Source organism: Cherax quadricarinatus, chromosome 32 (genome assembly GCF_038502225.1).
Source record: "Cherax quadricarinatus isolate ZL_2023a chromosome 32, ASM3850222v1, whole genome shotgun sequence".
In the NCBI taxonomy this organism is placed as follows: Eukaryota; Metazoa; Arthropoda; class Malacostraca; order Decapoda; family Parastacidae; genus Cherax; species Cherax quadricarinatus.
The window spans coordinates 13,220,007-13,231,452 of record NC_091323.1 but is presented as its reverse complement, the minus strand read 5'-3'; the positions used below and the strand labels follow the sequence as shown (position 1 = coordinate 13,231,452).

The 11,446-nt window shown below is 38.9% G+C and overlaps 1 protein-coding gene across 3 annotated transcripts in view; it reads right to left on the bottom strand.

Moving 5' to 3' along the window:
* The window catches only part of LOC128690332 (mucin-2-like), a 297,641-nt gene that overhangs the window by 37,112 nt on the left and 249,083 nt on the right, over positions 1-11,446 (bottom strand). For all 3 annotated transcript variants that reach the window (XM_070090460.1, XM_070090462.1, XM_070090461.1), the window contains one exon: positions 6,827-6,983. In XM_070090460.1, the coding sequence (XP_069946561.1) occupies positions 6,827-6,983 (157 nt within the window). The remainder of the gene's footprint in view (positions 1-6,826; positions 6,984-11,446) is intronic.

Here is an 11,446-nt window from a genome sequence, read left to right as displayed (position 1 = left end):
CCCACTCTCTCATTTGCTCTCTTTTTACATTGCTTCACCACTCTCTTAACCTCTCTCTTTTTCTCCATATACTCTTCCCTCCTTGCATCACTTCTACTTTGTAAAAACTTCTCATATGCTAACTTTTTCTCCCTTACTACTCTCTTTACATCATCATTCCACCAATCACTCCTCCTCCCTCCTGCACCCACTTTCCTGTAACCACAAACTTCTGCTGAACACTCTAACACTACATTTTTAAAACTACCCCATACCTCTTCGACCCCATTGCCTATGCTCTCATTAGCCCATCTATCCTCCAATAGCTGTTTATATCTTACCCTAACTGCCTCCTCTTTTAGTTTATAAACCTTCACCTCTCTCTTCCCTGATGCTTCTATTCTCCTTGTATCCCATCTACCTTTTACTCTCAGTGTAGCTACAACTAGAAAGTGATCTGATATATCTGTGGCCCCTCTATAAACATGTACATCCTGAAGTCTACTCAACAGTCTTTTATCTACCAATACATAATCCAACAAACTACTGTCATTTCGCCCTACATCATATCGTGTATACTTATTTATCCTCTTTTTCTTAAAATATGTATTACCTATAACTAAACCCCTTTCTATACAAAGTTCAATCAAAGGGCTCCCATTATCATTTACACCTGGCACCCCAAACTTACCTACCACACCCTCTCTAAAAGTTTCTCCTACTTTAGCATTCAGGTCCCCTACCACAATTACTCTCTCACTTGGTTCAAAGGCTCCTATATATATATATATATATAAGGCTCCTATATATATATATATATATATATATATATATATATATATATATATATATATATATATATATATATATATGTATATTTATATATATATATATATATATATATATATATATTTATATATATATATTTATATATATATATATATATATATATATATATTATATATATATATATATATATATATATATATATATATATATATATATATATATATATATATATATATATATATATATATATATATATATATATATATATATGAAATAAGATCACAGTAAACAGGTGATTTCAGAATATGCAAAACAACCCCACTGTGAAAGAATAGAGAAATTCCAAGTGCTTTCGTGACTACTCACATTATCAAGGAACAATAAAAGTAATGCTTCAAAGGAAGGCATATAAAGGGTCTAGACCACACCTCACTATCACATCCCACCACAAAGCAATACTTGATGTGTGACTCATAAGAAAGAGAACACTGCAGCAGGCCTGCTGGTCAAACTAGACAGGTCCTTCACGCAACCAGCCGGGCTGTGGCTCGTACGTTGGTTTGCGTGCAGCCAGCAGCAACAGCCTGGTTGATCAGGCTCTGATCCACCAGGAGGCCTGGTCACAGGCCGGGCCACGGGGGCGTTGACCCCCGGAACTCTCTTCAGGTAAACTCCAGGTAAACCCACATACAAACTATTCTACCCAAGAATTAAGAATTTTAAAATTTATTATTTGTCCAATGTATTAATAAATTCTTCCCAAATTCTATTATAAATGGATCTAATTTATATAAACCAAAGGAAATATTCATATTATTGTCAAAACTGCTTTTTATGAAACAAGATTCAATTATATTCCTGTCAACCATGGACTTGCTTGATACAACTTTCTCAACTTTTTGAAAATCAGTTGGATGGTTAAAATCTCTCGCATGAATAAATAGAGCATTGGAATCTTGTCCAGTTCTAATGCTATATTTATGTTGTTTTAATCTTAGTTCGAGACTTTTACCAGTTTGACCGTAATAAACTTTATCGCAAATTTTACAAGGAATCTTATAGACACATCCGTCAGCATTTTGGGGGGAATTCTTTATCAAAAGTTTTTTTTACTGTATCAAGATTTTTAAATACAACCTTGATATTAAAAGTCTTAAGAAGAGAAGGCATATCAACCAAGTTTTCATGATAAGGGAGAACCAACATATTTTTAGTTGAATAAGTGCTGTATAGCCCTTGTGGTTTAGCGCTTCTTTTTGATTATAATAATAATTAGTTGAATAAGGTTGGTTGTCCCTTTTTGGATTGTAAAAAGTATTTCTAGCAATTTTAAAAGATTTATCAATTGCGTTTCTTGGGTATTTCAAATCATTAGCTATTTCATAAATTTTGGATATTTCCTCATCTATGAACTCTGGACTACAAATAAGCAAAGCTCTCAAAAACATTGGTGAGAAAACAGACAGTTTAACTCTATCTTGATGTGAAGGATAACAGTGTACATAGGAACAGTTATTTGTAGGTTTTCTGTAAATTTTAAATTTGAATTCATTTTTACCCTTATTAATTAAAACATCTAGAAAGCCTTTTCTAGATGTTTTTCTGCTACAAACATTATAACAAACTGTAATGTTTAAAAAAAAAAATCACTAAAATTGCAATAATCATAAACCATAATATTAATACCAAAGATTGTAAACTTCAACGCCCATGTAAACCAAATTAATTACTCATCAGGTAGTTGTATATTAATATCAAAGATTGTAAACTTCATCACCCATGTAAACCAAATTAATTACTTATCAGGTAGTTGTAAGTTTATTTTAAGGCTGTCAGACATGTTCTGCACCACCCTAAGGGGCTTTCTATAAACTATGTCAATAATGTCAACTATTCTTGAATCAACCTCAAGTTGTACTTTGTGGGAATAAAGTTTAGCATGTCTAACTTATCACAAGAAGAGAAAAGTTAACGAAAAAGCGTACGACTCAAGGCAAGACACGAGCAATAACAAAGTTACAGACCAGTGTAATAGTCTTCCTTGACAATACTGCTTATCCAAGGTTCAGTTCTACATTAACTTACTTGATAAACACCACTGGTTATCCAAGGTTTAGTTCTACATTAATTTGGTAAAAACCATTGGTTATCCAAGGCTCAGTTCTATATTAACTTACTCAGTAAAAACAATTGGTTATCCAAGGTTCAGGTTTACATTAACTTGGTAAACCATTGGTTATCCAAGGTTCAGTTCTACATTAACTTACTTGGTAAAAACCATTGGTTATCTGAGGTTCAGTTCTACATTAACTTAGTAAAACCATTTGTTATCTGAGGTTCAGTTCCACATTAACTTGGTAAAACCATTGGTTATTCAAGATTCAGTTATACATTAACTTGGTAAAACCTTTGGTTATCCAAGGTTCAGTTCTACATTAACTTGGTAAAACCATTGACTATCCAAGGTTCAGTTCTATATTAACTTGGCAAAACCATTGGTTATCCAAGGTTCAGTTCTACATTAACTTAATTGGTAAAAACCATTGGTTATCCAAGGTTCAGGTCTACATTAACCTGGTAAACCATTGGTTATCCAAGGTTCAGTTCTACATTAACTTACTCAGTAAAAACCATTGGTTATCCAAGGTTCAGGTCTACATTAACCTGGTAAACCATTGGTTATCCAAGGTTCAGTTCTACATTAACTTACTTGGTAAAATACATTAAAAAAATTATCATTATGTATGAGGCCTAAATAAAAACTTACATATTTAACATATGAATGAAAGGTAGGGAAGACAATGATAGACAGGAAGGGAAAAGAGGGGAAAGGAAAGACACGAAGGAAGGAAGAAAGGAAGGAAGGGGGCAAGGAAGAATGAGACTGAGAAGAAATTAGAAAATAGGGACCTAAGGTACTGAGGGGAATGGGGAGGGAGCTAAGGTAGTGAGGGGAGTGAGGAGGGAGCTAAGGTAGTGAGGAGGAGCTAAGGTAGTGAGGAGGAGCTAAGGTAATAAGGAGGGAGCTAAGGTAGTGAGGAGGAGCTAAGGTAATAAGGAGGGAGCTAAGGTAGTGAGGAGCTAAGGTAGTGAGGAGGAGCTAAGGTAATAAGGAGGGAGCTAAGGTAGTGAGGAGGAGCTAAGGTAATAAGGAGGGAGCTAAGGTAGTGAGGGGGAGCTAAGGTAATAAGGAGGGAGCTAATTCAATTCAATTCAAGTTTATTCTCTATAAGGGTTACAATGTGGGGTTTACAGGTTTTGGGTATTGTGTGGTTTACATGTTATAAAATACTAATTACAGAGGGGGCCACTAGGACGCCTAGCATGGCTAGGCATTTCGAGCAGACTTTAGATTAATTCTTAACATTAAATCCTTACAGATTATGGTATTAAGGCTAAGTGACTACATCATAATTTGTGAGTTTAGCAATGTGAATACTTTTGTTTTGGCACAATACAAAGCGTCTATATTGGAGTATCATAGGCAAGCTTATGACTAGTTAGGATTTATTATTTTAAGATTAAGATTAGTATTTCTGGGTTTATAGTCAGTGGGTGAGGGAGTGTAATTGTGAACCACCAGGTGGTTATTATGTAGTTAGTTGTCGGGGTGGATCAGGGAGATAAGATGTTTTCTAATTGTAGTTTTGAAAGTGATGAATGTGTCTGCAGTTCTAGAGTTTTCAGGTAGGGTGTTCCAGATTTTAGGCCCTTTGAAATACATTGAATTTTTGTAAAGGTTTAGTCGAACACGGGGAATGTCGTAGAGATGTTTGTGTCTGGTGTTATGCCTGTGGATCCTGTCACAACTAGTGAGGATGGAGCTAAGGTAATAAGGAGGGAGCTAAAGTAGTGAGGAGGAGCAAAGGTAATAAGGAGGGAGCTAAGGTAGTGAGGAGGAGCTAAGGTAATAAGGAGGGAGCTAAAGTAGCGAGGAGGAGCTAAGGTAATAAGGAGGGAGCTAAGGTAGTGAGGAGGGAGCTAAGGTAATAAGGAGGGAGCTAAGGTAGTGAGGAGGGAGCTAAGGTAATAAGGAGGGAGCTAAGGTAATAAGGAGGGAGTTAAGGTAGTGAGGAGGGAGCTAAGGTAATAAGGATGGAGCTAAGGTAGTGAGGAGGAGCTAAGGTAATAAGGTGGGAGCTAAGGTAATGAGGAGAGAGCCAAGGTAGTGAATGGGAGCTAAAGGGGTAGTATGAGGTGCGCGGCGTGCGAGCGCCGCGTGTGTGAAGCTCCCGCTTCACACACGGAGGGCCCGGGTTCGATTCCCGGCGGGTGGACACATTTCGACACGTTTCCTTACACCTTTTGTCCTGTTCACCTAGCAGCAAATAGGTACCTGGGTGTTAGTCGACTGGTGTGGGTCGCATCCTGGGGGACAAGATTAAGGACCCCAATGGAAATAAGTTAGACAGTCCTCGATGATGCACTGACTTTCTTGGGTTATCCTGGGTGGCTAACCCTCCGGGGTTAAAAATCCGAACGAAATCTTATCTTATCTTATCTTATCATATAGAAAAATAGCTTAACTCGTTGGCTACACAATGGTACAAGAATCAATGTTCTACGATATTTCTACAGGGAATTATAGTTATTTATATCATGTATGGTGACGGCGATGTGCGTAGCACGTCTGCTCTCAGCCCGTATATTTTTTGAATTTTTTCCTTTTTTTTTTTTGCTATTGTATTATTCTTTCCAATATAATAATTGACGATTTGGCATCATATGAGAGTGGGCGGAGCTTATACATAGATTTCCAGCCAATCAGAAGCCGTCTGGGAACATTAGCTGAGTCAGCGGAATTCCCGCTCGTGAGAGAGGCAGGAAATTAAGATAAGATTTCGTTCGTTAGCCACAAAGGATAACCCAAGAAAGTCAGTGCATCATCAAGGACTGTGTAACTTATTTCCATTGGGGTCCTCAATCTTGTCCTCCAGGATGCGACCCACACCAGTCGACTAACACCCAAGTACCTATTTGCTGCTAGGTGAACAGGACAACATGTGTAAGGAAACGTATCGGAATGTTTCTACCCACTGGGAATCGAACCCGGACCCAGGCAACCGGGCACCGATTGTTTCATTATTATGCTTATATCAACTCTACGGCTTATTTATCTATCACAATTGATCTAATATGGCATAATAAACACTATAAATAACATACGAATATGTTAAATACTCTAGAATGAATAAAATAACCATATTGTGGCGTGTCCACCAGGAAAATTCTATATATAAAATCATTACCCCTCCTTCCCATATCGTATTCTTTGGCCTTGAGTAAGAGAAAACGGAGTTTTGAAGAGGCTAACTGCAGTAGATCACCAGTTTTATACGGAAAACACCGAAACAAGGGATTTTCGCGGATTTTTTTTTTCAAGACGGGAAGCCGGCCTGCATTCCAAATGAATATCTCGGAAGTAAATTATTGACTTATTTCACTATCCTGAACCTTTGCTACTTAATTAAGTGGAATATTCACAGGAATCGTAAAATTATGATTGTTCATATTTTTCATGACGCACTTTTGGAAATATTCCAAATATTTTGAGATTTATGTGGGAGTAAAGGGCAGATATTTTGCAACAGTCCAAGAACTTACAAACTTTATTTTTTTGTGGAATAAGGATAAGATATTTAGAGGAAAATGAGTCACCTAAAAATCGTATTAGCATTGTTCTCTCGGTACCAAGTCCCCAAACAACCTTACGTCGTGCCATATCTCGGTACTAAGTCCCCAAACAATCTTACGTCGTGCCAAATCTCGGTACCAAGTCCCCAAACAACGAGAAAAAAATAGTCGTGAAACTGCCCCTAAGGTAGTGAGAGGAGGGAGGTAAGGTAGTGAGGGGAGGGAGGAGGGAACTAAAGTAGTGATGGGGAGGTAGGGGTGTGAGGGGAGCTAAGGTAGTGAGGGAGAGCTAAGGTAGTGAGGGAGAGCTAAGGCAGCGAGGGGGGGAGCTAAGGTAGTGAGGGGGAGCTAGGGTAGTGAAGGGGGAGATAAAGTAGTGAGGGGGAGTGAGGAGAGCGCTAAGGTAAGTAAGAGGGGAACCAACCTTCACCAATATGGACGTTGAGATGGTAGAAGTCTTGAGCCGAGGAGCAGTTCACCATGTACCAGTGGTCACACACCATGAACTTCTGGTTGAAGAGTGTATGGTTGGGACAGAGGTACGAGTACTGCTTCTCCAGTGTGTCACACATGTGGTACACCTGTACACACACATCACTAGTATCAGGTTACAAGTGGTTATTATCACTGACAGGTAGTCAAGAAAAATATATGTGGTATTAGAACAATTATCGTTATGTTAACAGTATAAAGTAGCAGCAAGTACTAGAGGAGTCATACACAGGTGCAACATTGGGGTGTGTTTTTGAGACTATGGAACTGAACACTTCTCAGGGCTGAGGGACTGACCGCCTCAAACTATTTTAAGGCTGACAGACTGATCACGTCATCTTTACCTCTCCACTGCTTCTGCTGTCTACAATATTTGTCACCTCTGTATTAGACTGAAGAGGCTACAGAGCAGGCAAAACGTTTTGACAAAAATACCACCCAACTGTTGCACGTGTCTTACTCATCTAAAAAGACATTTCTTGAGATGTTTTGCCCACCAAGGAAGCATTTTCAATCCAATACATAAAACCAGAAACACAACGTACAGAGACTGGGATCTGTTTCCTTCATGACAAGTTTGACTATTACAAATCCAAATTTTTATTTACTTTTATGCTGTACAAAGATAATGTAGTTTACATGTAATAACACAGGCACAAAAGAAGGCCACTAGCATGCAATTGCATTTAATATGACAGTCGTGGGTATTGCGGTGTATGATGCAGGCAGTGGTTGGATCGTCCCTTCGGCAAGAGTTGTGGAAAATTTTGTAGGGGTGATTACCTCAACATTACATGCATACAAGTAATCTCATTGGGAGACAACCATATTGTTTACCGTAGTCACCCCGTGTAGACATGTGAGAAAACTTAACCACCCCTGGTCACGGCAGGTGGTTCCTTCGACCTCACAATCTTATCCATATCTATCCGAGACCAGTATAGATTGGATAGCACCCACAAGTACGGCGCTACTAATTAATTGTGGACTGTATAGATTATATTAGGGTAACTGAATGAAGGGAAGGGGGGGGGATAGGTTACACATGGATATATCCATCAAAGAAAAACACTTGTACATAATCTCACCACTTACCAGATATTCTCTGGTGGTCACTTGATGTAGCTGGATCACCCATAACCTATCCAATTACAACATACCTAACTGGCCAGTATCAGTCTGCTATAACTAGAAAGGTTACTTAACTGTGGGTGATTGATGCTCCTTATTTCCTCCATTCACCATCTCATTTTGATGTCCTGCTACACTAACACGGTTCTTATTCCAGCAGGACGAGGTATCCGTTGGTTTGTCCCAATTTAGAAGTCGTGACTCCATAAAAACTTCACTATCCTCGAGACAGGAACAACGAGGTAAACATGTGCACACACTCTGGGAATGGCAGCTCATATCGCTTCAACGATTCCTTAACTTAGTGTTATTATCACTGATTACATTACAATTCACAAGACGATTTAATGTCTGATAACTTTTGTACACATTAGAGGTCACTCCATTAAGATCTGAGACCGATGAGTGAGGATTAACTCACGGGTATTTCCCCTGGACACACACCATGGCCGCACACCAGTCACCCCCAGTCGAACCATTATTCACTAATTTTACCCTTTTATGGTGGTCCCGTAAATCACGTTCCCTCAATCTTCACCAGGAACAGTTACGGCACTTCCTATTATGAAGTGAGGCCTATATTAATCCTTAGGCCACCGTGAACGCCAATTTCCTGGTCCCATGTTTTCACAGCCTCCTCACTCCATTCAAAACACTCCCGCCACCCTATGCCCTCAGCCGACCTCCCTCCCCACACATCTGCGCAGGCGCAGGGGGAACACTGTTGGTTCTATTCAAATTTCAAATACATTTTTGACTCAAATCAACACATTAAACACCTATTAGGCACTATAGCTTCGGAAAATTAAATATTTTCCACACTGTGGCCGGGCGGAGGTTGTTGTTAGACGACTTAAATAATGTGAAGTACAATTTTCCCATCTTCACTGGCCACCTGGCTTGGGAACTCCAACATTGGTATTTACATAATCACCCATTAATTCTTTCCACCTTTTAACTCCTCAGGTAGGGCTCGATCCAAAGCACACTCAAGCCTCCATGCTTCTGGTATTAACAATTTCCCTCTTATTGTAAGGTGTGACACTAAGCCTATGCTCTCCGGGTTAATTTATTGGGCATACTGGAATTATGAGACTTTAACAATAACAAGTCTCTCTCAGTATCCCAAGTCAGCCCCAGCACATTACTGCAGATAGGCACTTCAACTCCATGGCCATCCATATTTATTGATCCCTCAAAATGGACTAATTACTGTTCCATTCCCTCAGGGGCATAAGCCTCTGAGGGAATGGTTATGCCCTCAGGGGCATAAGCTCTCTGAGTTAATTTATTGGGTATACTGGAATTATGAGACTTTAACAATAACAAGTCTCTCTCAGTGTCCCAAGTCAGCCCCAGCACCTTACTGCATTATTTCATTAACCCCCTCACATATCCTCATTAGTTCCTCTTCAGTTGATGTCACACCTGGAAATTGTCCACATAAGATTATTTACCCAATTACTTCGCTCAGTGGACCACTTGTGCACTTAAGGTGTGCATTTATCGTCGCCTGAAGTAAGAACAATTTATTATTTAACTGTTTATTAATTATATCATTATAAGCAGTCAACAATTTTGGTGTCTTGCTCAGTTCGCAGAGCTGGGCCCTTTAACTGTCCATACGCCATCCTATAATTAGTAGGTAATTCTGGACGGTTGAGCTTCCACGGAAGTCGCACCCAGTAATGTCCAGATTCACATTTAACATCCTTCAGGTATTGTTCCTGAGTAATGGAATCATTTGGACTTTCCTCATTTATATTAATCCCTATGCTGTCCAGCTCCCACAAATTAGACTGGTTCAACATCATTCTCGATAGAAGAATACTTGTACTGGGTTGACCTTTTATGAGTAAGACACCGTGACTGTATTCACTACTTCCTCTAGTCATTATTACTAGGCGGTAGTCTGCCATATATTACATGGCCCATACCCATACCCCCGAAACTCTCTCCAGGTAAACTCCAGGTACCAGTGTTGAGGAGAGTGACGCCGCATGCTTTTGGATTTATGCCCTTTATCCTGAATTATTACATCCAACACCGGCAAGGCTACCTCAGCTAGGCCATCATTATTGCCATTAGCTGCAACCTTTACATCAGTCACTGTAGTGTCAGGGTTATTAACATTATCATTATTGTCACCATTATTATAAGACTTACATACAACCCTGCACATAACTGTATGGTGCCTTCCCTTGTTGCATTGATAGCAACTGTTCAATTTGGTATGACAATCCTTTACATTATGATTGTCTAGACATTTGATAAATCTGTCACGTTCTTTCATTCTTTCCACTTTAATATCCCATGAATTATATTCATTACAATTTTTAGTGAAATGAGTATACTTGCAGAAGAGACAGTCTCTCTTTTCCTTGCCTGACCTCTTATTAACTGGGTTACCCTTACTGAGGTACTTATTCCTCTTACCCTGATGTGAGGAACCACTATTACTGATTCCTGTCACTTGATATGTGCCTATTTAACTCTTATGATTATCACCACTGGGATTATTTTTCCCTTTTGAGACTTGACAGATACTTCAGAGTCATTATGTGTTATATCCTTAGAACTGTTTGGCTGACTGGTCTGAAATTGAACAATTAATTCTTGCCGATCTAGTCTGATTTCCTCCAGACCGTACTCTGGAGGTTTCGGCAAACACCCTTTGCATTAATAGGTTGATCAACTGCCTGACTTACACCCTTTAATTTATTCAAAGCCTTACTTTTACAAGACAGTTTTTCTTCCAATTCGTAATGTTGATTAATTAAAACATTCATTTCCATTCCATCTGCACAATTCTCCAGCAGATCTCTTTCACAGTCTTTAAACCACAATTTGTACAACTCAAATCTACTCTCTAAAGCATCTAAATATAACTTTAATTCATTAGGTTCCACGGTTCTTTGATTCATTAAATCCAAGCACTTGTATGCCTTCGACACATGGCCTTTAGCCTGTAGTGATGTTTTCATTACTCTAAAATCCACGGACTTGTCAGCCACATTAACTCCAGATCCAGCCATGGTTAGAGAATTATTAATCACTGATTATACAACTTAAGTAGGCGCCTTATAAGAGTAATTCTTGCACGTTACTCTTGTATAAATCCTAGCCACACATGTGCTAGCAATTAATTAGGCTAATTATCATCCACCACAAGATTGATTAAATTTGTGTACTCTATACCCACTTCCTTCAATCAGTCACTTAATTATTAAGTAATTAATTCAACTAATTTTTCACTGATTGCATCCGGTTCAGGAAGGACAAGCGGGCAGATGTGGAAAATTTTGTAGGGGTGATTACCTGTACGTACCTCAACATTACATGCATACAAGTAATCTCATTGGGAGACAACCATATTGTTTACCGTAGTCACCCTGTGTAGACATGTGAGAAAACTTAACCA